This window comes from Hyperolius riggenbachi, chromosome 2, assembly GCF_040937935.1.
Source record: "Hyperolius riggenbachi isolate aHypRig1 chromosome 2, aHypRig1.pri, whole genome shotgun sequence".
Classification (NCBI taxonomy): Eukaryota; Metazoa; Chordata; class Amphibia; order Anura; family Hyperoliidae; genus Hyperolius; species Hyperolius riggenbachi.
The window spans coordinates 230,472,895-230,487,845 of NC_090647.1; the positions used below are offsets into that span (position 1 = coordinate 230,472,895).

Sequence of the window (14,951 nt, forward strand, 5' to 3'; positions counted from 1 at the left end):
TTCATCAAGCAAACAGGAGTATAACTCAATGGGTCTAGATGCAGAAGTGAGCGCCTCAGAGGTATAAAGGTATAGCAGCATAGCAGCTAAGGGCAAGAAAGCCAGAGTACCACCAGACAACACTGATAAAATTGACAAAATCAGAAGTGAATTCTCCACGCAGCCCTCAAATTCCACCTCCACACCTCTCATTGACTGCTCTCTAACTGCCTTCTCTCCACTCTCCTCTATAATATCTAAAGCTCATCTAACCACTTGTTCTTTGGATCCTATTCCCTCCCATTTCATTCCGCAGCTATCCTCATCTCTCATGCCTGCACTAACATCGCTATTTAACCTGTCCCTCTCCACTGGCATCTTTCCGCCGCCACTCAAAAAGGCTGCTGTTACACCACTACTTAAAAAAAACCATCTCTAGATCTTACCACACTCGCCAACTGTCCAGTATCACTTCTCCCATTTGCATGCAAACTAATTAAACGCCATATACATTTTTTTTTTAATTGATTTTCTTAAACATAAGAACAGATAAAACAGAATTCCCACTCCATGACAATAAAAGCAAATCACAATTATACAGATTATATGGCCACATACACGAATTGAGAGATACAAGTATATATTTGAGACATCCTGGATAGTTCTATGAAGAGTCCGTGGAGAGGACTATAGTCAGACAGGTACACAGAGGAATTGTACGTATAACAACAATAAGGAGCAAAACAGTCCCACCATAACAAAAATTGTTATAGCGTGTCTAAAATGTGTGGATTAACTTCTAAATCCTCAACTGCTGACTCTGAGGTGTCTATCCACATCTTCCACACTTTTTCAAATTTAGCTGGAGACCCCCTAGCCATCCATGTTAATTTATACAGAGGAAGAGCGCCATTGATTAATTTCTTCCATAGGTTGGTGGAGGGAGCTGAAGGCTGTTTCCATTCAAGAGCAATAGCCTTCTTGGCATAAAACAACAGCAACCTGACAAGTATCGTTTTGTGCTTACTTAGGGGCCAGTTGTCAACCATACCCAGCAGATGGGCTTTATATGAGATCACCATAGGTAATTCTAGCACGTCCCTCATAAAGGATGTTATCTCATGCCAGAAAACTTGTATTATATTACAGTCCCATACCATATGATGAAAAGTACCTGGGCTATGTCCACATCTCCAGCATACATCACTAGCACCACTGGAAAATTTAGCGATTTTGACTGGAGTGTAGTACATTTGATGAAACCATCGTAATTGAATGAGTTTATCCCTGGAGCATATGACTGCTCTCATATAGGATTCAGCAAAATCAGCCCACTCTTCCCACGTTATTTCTTCTCCCCATATTTCCCACATTGCCCTGGACTTACTCAAACGGAGCGAGCATTTATACGTTATAAGATTAGAATAATAGTTGGAACTTGGTCCCGTATCCTCTTTGGCTAATAGCCAGCCCTCTACAATACCTGTAGTTAATTGCACTTTTAAGGATTTAAATTGGGACATAGCAACGTGTCTAATTTGAAAATACCTAAATGTAGACCATCTGGGCAGGTGAAATTCAGCTACCATTTGTGGCCATGTTTTAAAGACTCTGTCCTGGTATAATTGATGAATATATTTTACCCCCCTTTTGGACCCAGAAATCTACCCCATCCATAGTTAAGAATTCTGGTAGACGCTGATTGCACCACAGCAGGGAGCTAGGAGAACGTCTATCTATTTTTTCACCTACAATTTTCATGGATTTATGAAAAATCTTAAGGGAAGAATTCAAAATTGGAATTTTCCCAGGAGTAACTGTGCTTCCCCTGTAGATAACATTACATAATGACTCATATGATGTAGCTATATCAGCCTCGGTGTCAAGGGAGGCATCATCTCTAATACAGTGCAACCAGCGTCTAACATATGTGAGTTGCGCAGCTTAATAATAAAGTTGAAAATGTGGTAATGCCAGGCCACCCAGGTCAATCGGCATACGTAAGACATCTAATGAAAGTCTAGGCAGTTTACCTGCCCAAAGAAATTGCTGTACCAAAACATTGATGTTGCGGAAGTGTGATTCAGGGATCCAACAGGGTGCCATTAATAGAATATATAAAATTTTGGGGGCAATAATCATTTGAATGATATTCACTCTACCGAGCAAGTCCAAGGGCAACGATGACCATCTTTTTAGTTTCCCTTGGATGCTAGCTAATACTGGAGTGAGGTTGTATTGTATATAGTCTTCAAAATGTAATATTGATGCCTAGATACTTAAAGGAGGGAACTATTTGAAGAGGTTGATTAGGCAGCAGTGACTCAGGGGGAACTGGGTCAACCTGGAATAATACTGATTTTGTCCAGTTGACCTTTAACCCAGATATTCTCCCAAATATTTTGTAAACCTCCAGCACTCTCCGCAAAGAGGAACCCGGATTATCGAGATATAAAAGGACATCGTCCGCATATAAGGAAATTTTCTCATGTACTTTATTAATTATCCACCTTCCAATACTCTGATCTTCCCGTATATAGGCAGCCAGGGGTTCCATTGCTAGTGCAAAAAGAAGCGGCGATAGGGGACAGCCCTGCCGCGTACCTCTTTTTATAGGGAATTGGTCAGAAAGCTGGTTATTTACTATGACGCGCGCCAAAGGACCAGTATATAAGAGTTGTACCCACTTCTTAAAAGTGGCACCGATTTTGAAGGCATCCAACACTGCCCACAAGTATTGCCAGGTGACCGTGTCAAAGGCCTTGTTTGTATCGAGTGCTAGAAGGGTCCTAGATCCCGAATTGCTGTGTGAGTGCTGGAGGTTAACGAACAATCTCCTAAGATTTAATTTAGTGGATCTGGCAGGGATGAATCCAGTTTGGTCCTGGGATACCAACTTTCCAACTATCAATTTCAAGCGGATAGCTAAGACCTTAGCTAATATTTTCACGTCCGCATTTAACAAAGAGATGTGTCTATAGGAATCGCAGGAGTCTGGGTCCTTGCCTGGCTTCAGGAGGAGAGTAATGTGTGCTTCCCTCATGGAAACAGGCAGATAACCAGAGTCATACGCCTCATTGAAAGTTTTAAGTAGTGCCGGGACAGTTATTACTTTACTTTTTAAATACCACTCTGCAGGTATCCCGTCCGGGCCCGGTGCCTTGTTAGGCCTGAGGTTGTTTATAGCCATTAAGAGTTCTTCAAGTGTAAGTGGGGCATCTAACATTAGTTTGTCTGCCTCATCCACAGCTGGCAGCTGGCAGTCACCCAAAAATTGAGAAGTAAAATCACAATCAGAGGTAGAGGAGTTATTATATAGATTACTGTAGTATTCCTTAAAGGGATACTGTAGGGGGGTCGGGGGGAAATGAGTTGAACTTACCCCGGGCTTCTAATTGTCCCCCGCAGACATCCTGTGTTGGCGCAGCCACTCACCGATGCTCCGGCCCCGTCTCCAGTTCACTTTTGGAATTTCTGACTTTAAAGTCAGAAAACCACTGCGCCTGCGTTGCCATGTCCTCACTCCCGCTGATGTCCAGGAGCGTACTGCGCAGACACAGACCATACTGGGCCTCAGCAGTACGCTCTTGGTGATATCAGCGGGATCGAGGACACGGCAACGCAGGCGCAGTGGTTTTCAGACTTTAAAGTCTGAAATTCCAGAAGTGAACCGGAGGCGGGGCCGGAGTATCGGTGAGTGGCTGCGCCAACACAGGATGTCTGCGGGGGACCGGTAGAAGCCCCGGACCCTCCTACAGTATCCCTTTAAATACTCTCAGAATTTCTGTGGTAGTAGAGAATTCACAACCGTTAGTAGAAATAATTCTAGGGATTGCAATCGAGGGGGATTGAGTTTTAACTAAATTTGCCAGGATTTTGCTAGACTTGTTCCCCCATTCAAACAATTTCTGACGTCTTATAAATTCTTTACGCTTCGCTCTGTTCAATAGTTTTAGCTCATGCGCTCGTCTGGCCTTAATTCAGGCTTGGTAACTATCCGTGGTACGTGACATTTCAAATGCTTGCCTCGCTGCCAGCATAGATGACTCTGTAAAGTTTATGTATGCTTCATCATTTTTGAGTATAATCCCCTTTATATGCCCAAAGTGACTCCGCAAAGTGGCTTTTGAGGCATCCCACACTACATCCATTGAAGTGGACCCCTGGTTCAGTTGCCAGTACTCAGACATTTCAGTTTTACAGTGATCCAATACTGTTTCGTCCTGCAACCAATTGGTGCCCAACCTCATACCCCTAATCCCAGGACCCTGGCCAGCTAATAATGTACCAATTAAGGGAGAGTGATCTGAGATCCCACGTGGAAGGTAATTGACGTGGCTGATTTTGGAGAGCAAGTCATATGTGCCAAGCATCATATCAATCCGTGACATGGATCTAGAGGGGTCAGAAAAGCACGAAAAGGTGTTATCTTTCGGGTTATTCCAGCACCATATATCATGGAGGCAGTGTTTCTGAACCCAGTCTTTAAAGGTACTATGGCCTCACTGCTCACCAATACTAGATTTATCCAAAGTGGGATTAAGAATGTTATTAAAGTCCCCACATAGGATAGGTGCAGGTGCCAGGTCATAAATATGCGGGAACAGTTTTTCCAGGACAGAGACATGAAATGGGGGAGGAACGTATACAGAGGCAATTATCATCATACGGCCCCCCAGAGAAAATTGCATTATAACAAACCTACCCAAATGGTCAGAGTGCACAGAAATAACTTTGATTGGGGCTTTTTTTGCAACCAGAATGACGGTACCTCTGGAGTAGTTGGAGTGCTGTGCAGCATACACATTCACTATCCAGGGTTTTTTAAGGCAGGTTAGCTTTGCTCCAACCAAATGTGTCTCCTGAAGGCACATAATGCAGGGATTATAATTTTTCATATAGTCGAAGACCAGGCGACGCTTAATAGGGTGATTCATGCCTCAAACATTCCAGGACAACACTTTAAATTCAGCCATTATCCAGAGATAGAGGATAAAAAACTGCACTCGCATATTCTGTAACCAATAGATATGTTATATCAAATAAATGCATTGTCAATGAGAGGGAAAAAAACATAACCCAACCAACCCCAACCCACCCCGCAAGCTGTCTAAAACTATAACCCGCCTTAGTCCCTAACCCCTGCAGCATAAAGAGACGTTAACTAGAGAAACAAACTCCAGAGTCCAGAGATGCATACGTTTCACAGACAGCGGTCACATAAAGCGTGGTATAAATAGCTCCTTATTACACACACTGCTGCCAGTAGCAAAAATATAGTTCAACATCGCATGCAATGTATGTTCAAAACAGAGAGAGTGTACACAGCACATAACTAGTAGTGCAGTTGTTGCAGAACCCTTAAATTGTGGGATAAACGTTAGTTCCAGACATAAGAGCTTTTGTACGTGAGACCACAGTTCACGAAAAATATAATTTATATAGAAGAAGAAAAAAAAAAGGGGGGGACATCAAGTATTTGCCATGTTCTTGTATATTTTGTATATTTTGTCAAGGCACACTTTGTCCAAAAAGAGCAGTAACATCACTAGTCTTATAGCATGAGGGTACAGCGAAGACCCCACATGTCGTGGACTGTATATGTCAGAAGGGTACTCCTGTAGGTTAGCACTCAGACACGACGCCGAGAAGGCGGGAGAGCTCTGGGCCTGTCTATTCCTATTGATTCCAGCCACTTAACTGCATCACGTGCATCAGTGAAAAACAAAACACGGTCCTCGTGCACGACTTGTAATTTTTCTGGGAACATCATGCTGTAGCTTATACTTTTATCTCTGAGCACTTTTTTCACATCCAGAAAGGCTAGCCTTTGCTTTTTTACATCCACTGAGAAATCTTGGTATATATGAATATCAGCCCCATTAAATTGAATCGGTGCTTTAGTCACCCTTGCAGCTCTTAATATATCAGTCTTGTCCCTGTAATTCAGAAGTTTAGCAATCAAAGGCCTTGATGGAGCACCAGGTTTGGGAGGGCCACTTTGAATTCTGTTGGCTCTTTCAATAGAAAAGAGCTTAGAGGGTTTAAATTCTGAAATGGTAGTAGTAATCCATTCCTCCAGAAACTCCTCAGCAGAGGTGCCTTCAGCTTTTTCTGGGAACCCCACAAAGCGTAAATTATTCCTCCTTGATCTGTTTTCAAGATCCGAGAGCTTGAAGGAGTGAGCATCAGCAAGCTTATTATGATAGTTCATGTCCGACTGTAGTGGCCTTACATCATCCTCTAAGTCACTTATACGTTTTTCCGCCTCGCTAGTGTGATCGCGGAGCTTATGCATATCTGCCTTGACAAGAGTCAGTTCAGATTGTATGACATCCAGTTTAACTGTTAAGGAGGATTTGATCCTCGTCCCAACAACACTTCCTCTTACCCTATACTTACCTCTTTTCTCCTCCTTTCCTAGTCTGTTGACAGATAAGCTCATCTGACATCCACACCTGCCTCCGCTGGGAGGCAGGCAACGTTAGCTATGAATTGCACTAGAGTGAAATAAGCTCTTGCTCGGCCATGTTTTGGTTTCGTGAGTGAGCAAGAGATATTTTGCCATAACCAATAATACAGTAGCCCCCCCCTCTAGGTAGCAACACTTGAAATGTGTTACATGATCATCATTTCCTGTTTACCTCATATACACTTATCTAAGACATACCTGGATCTTGTTCATTATTACATCCTTTAACTTTTACAACTGTTGTTTGAATTAAGTTTTGCACATGATTGTATAATATTTTGTAATCTGCTATTACGTTAATGCTTATACAGTCTGTAATGATATGTTTATCTTCTACTTTAAAAAATTCAATAAAAAAGATTGAAAACAAAAGGAGGATTTGAGCTCCATAATAGCTTCTAGAAGTTGTAATCTTGAGGGCTCCGCATCTGCATCAGCATTCGGGCCTAGTGCTGCAGCAGCAGCCATCTTATCCCCAGACTCTGCCCCTGCATTAGCAGCGCTCTGTGTGTACTCACTGCGGGTGGCCGCGGATGATGTGGGCGGCTTGCAGGCGTTCTCCTCTACCCCTTCCAGTGGGATCGTATCATCTAAAGAGTCCTGAGCTGCGGACTCTGCGGCGGGGGAGGAAGCGCCACCGCCATCTTTGGGTTCGCCATGTGCGAACTTCGCCAGGCGTGCTGTGGCCGAGCCTGCCTTGGTGGATGCCATATTTCTGTCTCCGAGTGAGCCAGGAGAGTTCAGGAGCAGTTGTCCACCAGCGGAGCGGGAAAAGATGCTGCCTAAAGCTGACAGGATTAGTCAGGATGAAAGGACTCTGTGGAGCTCAGGGGCCGCGCGTCCTCACTGCTCCATAGCCAGGCCACGCCCCCTGAACGCCATATACATGCAGAATTAAGCCACTATTTATCAGCTAACTCCCTACTTGATCAGTTCCAGTCTGACTTTCGCTTCAACCATTCCACGGAAACGGCCCTTACCAAAGTGGCCAATGACCTTCTTACAGCTAAATCCAAAGGTCAATTTTCCATACTCATCCTTCTTGATCTGTCATCAGCATTCGATACGGTCGACCCCATCTTACTCTTACAAATTCTCTCATATGTAGGAATAAAGGGCCTTGCTCTCACATGGCTATCTTCCTACCTCTCTGGAAGGTCCTTCACAGTCTCCTACTCAGATCAGATCTCTTCTCCTCATGCTTTGTCTGTCGGGGTTCCTCAAGGCTCTGTCCTTGGTCCCCTCCACTTTTCCATCTACATGCATGGTCTTGGTGACTTAATCAACTCATTAGGGTTTCAATACCACCTGTATGCAGACTATACACAACTGTACCTCTCGGACCCAAACCTTAACTCCCTCCTCAAAACGTGTTCCTGACTGCTTGTCTGCTACATGCTCCTTCATGTCCTCTCGCTTCCTAAAACTAATATGAGTAAAACAGAACTAATCATTTTTCCACTGTCTCTGGCCACCTCTCTGCCTGAAGTAACTATAAATGTTAATAACACTCCCATAACTTCAGTTCCCAAAGCACAATGCGTGGGGGTAATATTCGACTCTTCTCTCTCTTTTATTCCTCATCTTAACTCCATAACCAGCTCCTGCCATCTCCAACTCAAAAATATATCTCGCATCCATCCCTTCCTCCCTGCGTCCTCCAGGACGGCCCTCCTGAGATTGTGTTAGTCGTTCCCCCCCCCCCCCTTCAAATTGGAAACACCTGAAGAAATTAAAATAATCAAATCAGTATAAAGCCCGCCTCCACACAATCTCCCTCAGTTTTTAGTTTGTTTCCCAGACTCTTCATGGAAGCACCTTGGACGTTACTGCTGTAGGGGAGCCTGTCGGCACCTACAAGTGAATATGTTCTACTGTTTCATGATGGGGGATGCGGTTTAGGTCAGCATGGTGGTGCGACCTACATATGGAGGTATGGGCAGCAGTACCTTGACTCTGTGTGGAGCGGAGAGGATTTTGAGGAATCTGACTCGGTTCGCTGCTCTCCTGGCTCTTGGCGGCTGTTCCGAGACGCTACTGCATTTCCGGGTAGCGCCGGATGTGACATCAGGTACGCGTCATGTGACGCGAGGTGTATCTTGTGACGCGTAGACAAGATTTGCATGCGTCAACATCACGCGTACGGTACAGCGCGTGCAGGCGGGGATAAGAGCCATCCCGGAAGAAGGATAGTGCGGTTTATTTGAACGCACTTGCAGCACGCCTCGCACAGACTCCGGAGTCTCTAGGGGGCTATGCAGCAGTCTATGGAGCCCGCCTTAGAGATGCAGGAGTCGCCTCAAGCTGGTAACCCTGAGCAGCTGGGACCTCAACCAGCGGTAAGAGGCAGTATTACTATTTTGTGGTAGCAAGGTTTTTATTAACATATGTAGTAATACACTATTGGGGCCTGTATCTTGTTTTTGTTTTGACAGAAACCAGCTAAGAGCACCTTGAAGTCAAAAAAGTGTGCTAAGTGTGGTGTCAGGCTACCTGAGGGGTCTACTAAGACATTATGTGGGGACTGTGATAAGTCTAGTAGGTCTAGTAGATCAAGCTCTTCTACAGCTAATCCTGAGAGTACTACTGTGGTGTTATTAGATCTTATGAGGTCTATGAAGCAGGAACCAAAGACACAACCAAAATGTTAATACATGCTCTTATAATTTCTTGTCTGGACTACTGCAACATACTACTTTGTGGACTACCTTCTAACAGACTGGCCCCGCTCCAGTCGGTATTGAACTCAGCTGCTCGTCTCATTCATCTTTCTTCTCGATCTTCCTCTGCTGACCCTCTCTGTCAAGCTCTTCACTGGCTGCCAATTAACCAGAGGATCCAGTTCAAACGCCTAACCCTAACCTACAAAGCTTTCCACAATCTCTCTCCCCGGTACATATCCTCACTAATTTCCAGATTCAAACCCAATCGCAATCTCAGATCTGCACACAATCTTCTGTTGTATCACCTCTTCACATTTATGCTTACAAGATTTTGAACCCCTTCTCTGGAATGCCCTCCCACAACACATCCGTCACTCGCCAACCTTTGTTACCTTTAAACGCTCTCTAAAAACTCATTTGTTCTGACAAGCATATGCGCTATTTTAGGCCACTTCCCTTTGTCCTAAGACCAAATTGCACTCCTACTAGGTATCCTAAAACACACTGCTTTTGTATATTTTATTGTATACTCCCCCCTCCTCTTGTTCCCCCCCCCCCCCCCATTCCCTTTAGATTGTAAGCTCGCAAGGGCAGGGCTCTCTCCCCCTTTTGTGTCTTGGAAAACATTATACATTTTATTAATCATGTTACATTTATCACTGTCTTTACCAATTTTGTATTCTGTATGCTGTATCATTCTTTGTATTTTGTCACTAATTATGTATCTTGTATATTAGTGTACACCATTCTCTGTATTATGTACCCCATGTTTGTTTCTTACTTTGTACAGCGCCACAGAATATGTTGGCGCTTTATAAATCAATAATAATAATAATAATAATATGTAGCTGGGTGATGGAGGAGGCTACACAGGTTGTCACAGGAGTAATGAACAAAGGAGCGAGATTGCCCAGAGCAACCGCTGCTCTGGGCTTCCGATACCGCCACAAATAACAAGACACAATGGCTGCTTAGAGCGACGCTGCACTAAGCCTCAGTTTGAGTAACAAGACAAACAGACAGACTGACTGTTAGCGAACAAGGTACATTTGGTTGCTCAGGGCGACTGCTGCCTGAGCCTGTGAAGCATAACAAAACAGACAACAGAGAGACAGACGGAATGCTTTGCCAATTTAGTCTCTGCCCCAGCGACAGCATACATTCACACTGACCTAGACAAGACACAGGTAGGAGCGTAACTAATGGCAACCGTTGCTTCAGTTACGTCCTCCGGAGCAAAGCAAGCAGGATGACTACCTGAAGGCAGTCTCCAACTAGTAGGATAGTGGACTTCACTGACCCCTGTGGGTGCAGCAAACGTCCAGCAGGCAGGGAAATACAAAGCAAGGCAATACACAATAACCACTTTCACAGCATGGACCCAACGACAACTATTGTAGCTGAACGCTATGTCGGGAAAGGTCTGAAATGGGAGGCAGACCTTTATGTGGACATCAGCCAATGGATGCAGGTATGCAAATTCCCCCACAGCTGAATGGTAATCATGCAATCCTGTGCTATGCAGATTGGAAGCTGCAAGCTGACTGGAAATGCAGGAAACTCTCATTACATATGCATGCCAGATTATGCAACCACATGCATGTAAGAAACTGTCTGACTGCAATTCAAATGTAGCCAGCCATAGGTGGATTTATGACAACATCCTGAGCTAATCTGAACTGCAGTGTGCTTGAAAACGGCAAAGATTTTCACAGCAAATGCAAACACAACCAAGCAACCAAATGCAGGCAGAAATATCAAAACTGCTCAGCTGCAGCTCTGCTGCAACCGGCAGGACATGCTACAGGAGAGATCCTGACAGCAATGCTACGGAGACCACAGGTGGTAGAGGAACGCAGTGAGGGAGCGATCAGGCCGAAGGGGGCTGGAGGAAGCCACAGGTATGTATTAAAATTTTCGCCTTTGTCTCAGGTACACTTTAAGAAGCACACTTATCATATGATTCATGGTCAAAAATAATAAAAATATAATTAGGCTTTAAGCCCTATAAGAAGCAGAGGCATATCTAGGGAGAGGCAAACGTTGAAACCGGGTTATGAGGCGATTTTCTCATAATTCCTCTGTGGAGTTTGTAATTTTAATATGAAAACTGGTAGTCCTAGCTACATTTAGAATTTAGTACAGCAATAAAAACTAGTCATAGAACTTGAATCCTCCCCTCTGTATGAAAAAGTTTTATTTGTAGCGGTGTTTGTCACTCTTGGCAAAATTTCCCTACTTACTTTCTGCACAGGAAGAAAAGGAAATTGCCCGTTGCCCTCCTTCCTGGCCTCTACCCCCTCAAGCATGGTGGCCCCCTCCCCACCCACGGCTATGGGCACGGATGCATTTGTAAAAACGTAAACAGACTGGAATCATGCTGCGAAAAGGGCAGCATGGATCAGGTTTCCAGCCGTTTACGTTCCGGTTTAGAAAACCGGAGCCCAGACTGCGCATTGCGTTCTGCAACCGCATCTAGCGTGAACTGAGTCTTAGGGGGAAAAGTTTTACAATGTAAACAAAAAAATTGAAAATTAACGTGACAACGTCCCAATAAAGGTTTTGTTTTGTTTTTTTCTTAAATCCCCAGTCAATGTTTAACCCCAGCCTAGCCTATTAACCCATTGTTAACCCCTAGAAATAACTATACGGTTTATAAACTTTTAATGACTGCTGCCTGTAGCGATCTGATGCATCTGATTACTGATTAAGCAGAGCCCCCATGTGCTATCTTGTGTGTTTCAAATGAGACTTCTGCAGTTAAATATCCTGTTGCAAACATTGAGTTGAGCTGTGGTCTGCTGCTTGGCCTGCATTCTCGTGCTGCACTGATTGCAAACAGGAAATGCACAGACAGTAGAGTTCAAGAAGATAACTGCTTGCAGCTCTGAAAGTTTATGGCGACGGGACTCCTAATCATGTGCTTTGCAAATGATTTATCAGTCATGAGCTAACGCAAATAAAAAGAGCTTGAACGCAAATAAAACAAATCTCTGCCGCTGGCTGTCTACATAGTTGAAGAATGTGTGATAGAAGCTGCAGTTCAGCAATTCCTGTCTTGGGGAAAGAATGATAGACTGTGTAAGGTGTCACTTTTTGCTCATGCTGTAGCCATAAGATTTCTCTGTCCTACTTTAATTAGTTAACTACTAATTAACCACTTTTTCCACCACTACAGTATATCTATGTCCTCTGTGACTTCATCTAAGCCACAAGGATGTAGATATACGTCTTGTAGTTGAAGCACAGCTGTGAAAGCGTTTCCTGTGACAATAAGATTGGTTTTTACCATTAAAAAGGCTTTTATTTTCTCAGTTCATAGTGAAAAATACACTGTGTAGCATTATTTCAGATTAAAATTTCCTCACCATAAATTGTGACAGGAACATAATTTAAGTCTTGTGATGAACGGTAAAAATAGCCTGACAAAATTTTTTTTTTTTTTACAGTAGTGCTTTTTATTTTTAAACTGGAATTAATAAAACTGAGAAATAATGTGTTTTCTCATTTTTCCCCCCTTTTTCCCATTTAAATTCGTAGAAAACAAAATTGTTTAAAGGAAAAAATGCCATAGGGTGAAAGCCTAGTTAGTCTTGGGAAAACAAAACGATATATATTTCATTTAGGTGTCATAAGTAGGGATACAGTTATTACTAATTAAATAGGGACATAGCTAAACTGTCATAACTGCTCTGGTCCATAAGGGGGAAACAAGGTCTAGATGCAAAGTGGTTAAAGTACTACTTTAATTAGTTTAACATATTGTGCGGACAATCATAAATAATGTTAATATGTATTTAATAAGATGTGTGTTTAAGACTGCAGTGCCACGAGTTACATGCTTGTCAATTAAGTTTGTAACTAATTAAAGTGATGTTTAAGACACATTTACCTCCAGATTTCTCCATAGGAACAAAAGGAGATTGCTGAAGGGACAGTTTTATTTTGAAAAAAAAGCATACATTGATTAGGCACAGTATTAGTCCATGCATAATTTTGTAGAAGGCTCTGGTGTTTATACTTTTTACAGTCATCTATTGATATAAGAATGGATGCAGTACAAAGCTATGAGACTGTCACTCATGTCTTACTGTGCACTGTTTCCACCATCGTATCCTCCCCCCATTCCCCTCCCCCCCCCCCCCCCCCCCCAAAAAAAAAACCTGGTGTTTAGCATAGATTGTACATAAAACTGGCATACCCATTCAGTGGCCAGGCAGTATCATGATCAAGTATCTTTCAGCAATAATTACATTTGGAAAGTGTACGGTAATCATAATACTTAAACCAAGCAGTACTTTCAGAGATATATGCTGCACTGTATGACTTAAAGCAAACCTGTGCATTTAATGGAGTGAAAAATGATACTTACCTTGGTAGAGGCTTCCCATGTCCTCCTGCAGACCACCGCTTCTCACCGGAATGATTTGAAAGCTCACAGACATGCTTCAATACATGAACGAGCACAGGTGCGGGATGGACCCCTTGCCAAATTAACTCCACTACAGAGTTGGCAGACAGCAAGTTTGATCTGTACTTACTGTACTACCTCATCGAATTCCAGCTGCTGCCGTGTGAAGGTTTGCCGAGGCCTCCACTATGCAGTCATATCTCATCACAATGGCTTTACTGGCATTCAGCAGCAGAAACTTTTTTTTTAGGAACTGTAGGTTCGTTCTTATCCTGAATCTGTCCATAAGTCGAAACACTGTGTTATCTCTGTTCACTGTACGTCCTCACATTTTCAGGCCTTTCATGAGTCACGGACTACCCGTATGCACTTACCCGTGAGTCAGGTAGTTAAATTGTGGCTCCGGGTAGTTTACATTATTAGTCCAGGTTTCCTAGAAATGTAAGGACCATGTGACTCTTTAGTTTACTAGGAGTACATATGATTTTAGCCATTAAATATTCTAAATGTAGCCATTCATATGTTTTCACTTGTGATGGTGATTTTAATTGCATGTCTTGTGAACTTCTCTTTTACAGTTGGACACCTTGCCAAAAGAAGACCTTATCAAATTTGCAAAGAAACAGATGATGATGATTCAGAAAGTTAAATCAAGATGCACAGGTAGGAACACAATATATAATGAAGTGTTGTTTTCATAAAGTAATGTATTAAATGATGTTGGGAATCCATTCCATTACCATAGCAGTGGCAGATGTAGCTGATAGCACTTCTTTGATATAATTTAAAGGGAACCTGAAGCAAGAAGTATATAGAGGCTGCATATTTATTTATTTTTAAACAATACCGGTTGCTTGGCAGCCCTTGGTCTATTTGGCTGCAGTAATGTCAGAATCCCTCCAAAAACAAGCATGTGGTTAATCTTGTCACATCTGACGATGATAGAAACCCCTAATCTGCATATGCTTGTTCAGGGTATATGGCTAAAAGTATTATAGGCAGAGGATCAGCAGAATAGTCAGGCAACTGGTATTGCTTAAAAGGAAATAAATATGGGATTCTCCATGTACGACTCTCTTCAGGTTCCCTTTAAGCCAGTAGATGCATGTAATCCAGCTCTGCATATAAGGTAGCTGTTTGCTGGAAGAGATCAGAAGACTGAGAAGTATAGCATGCACTGTAGTCTTAGCTAGACACACATCCTTTTATACAGTAGAGTCCCTGTTATCCAGAACTCAACTAACCAGAAGTCTCAACCAACTAGAACAAAGTGCTGGCAGTACTCACAGAGGTGAAGGCCAACTCCTTAGGCTTTTGGTGGGCTCTGCTGTGCTTAAAGACTAGGTTCCATGGCTCTTCCAAGGTTAATTTACTTTCAATTACTGTATTTTAACATTTAATACAGAGATCATGGTATGCATATGGA

General features: G+C 43.0%; 1 protein-coding gene across 3 annotated transcripts in view; it reads left to right on the forward strand.

Annotated features, from left to right (window-relative positions):
- Positions 1-14,951, forward strand: part of GCC2 (GRIP and coiled-coil domain containing 2) — a 112,231-nt gene that overhangs the window by 13,640 nt on the left and 83,640 nt on the right. For all 3 annotated transcript variants that reach the window (XM_068268282.1, XM_068268280.1, XM_068268281.1), the window contains exon 3: positions 14,104-14,188. In XM_068268282.1, the coding sequence (XP_068124383.1) occupies positions 14,104-14,188 (85 nt within the window). The remainder of the gene's footprint in view (positions 1-14,103; positions 14,189-14,951) is intronic.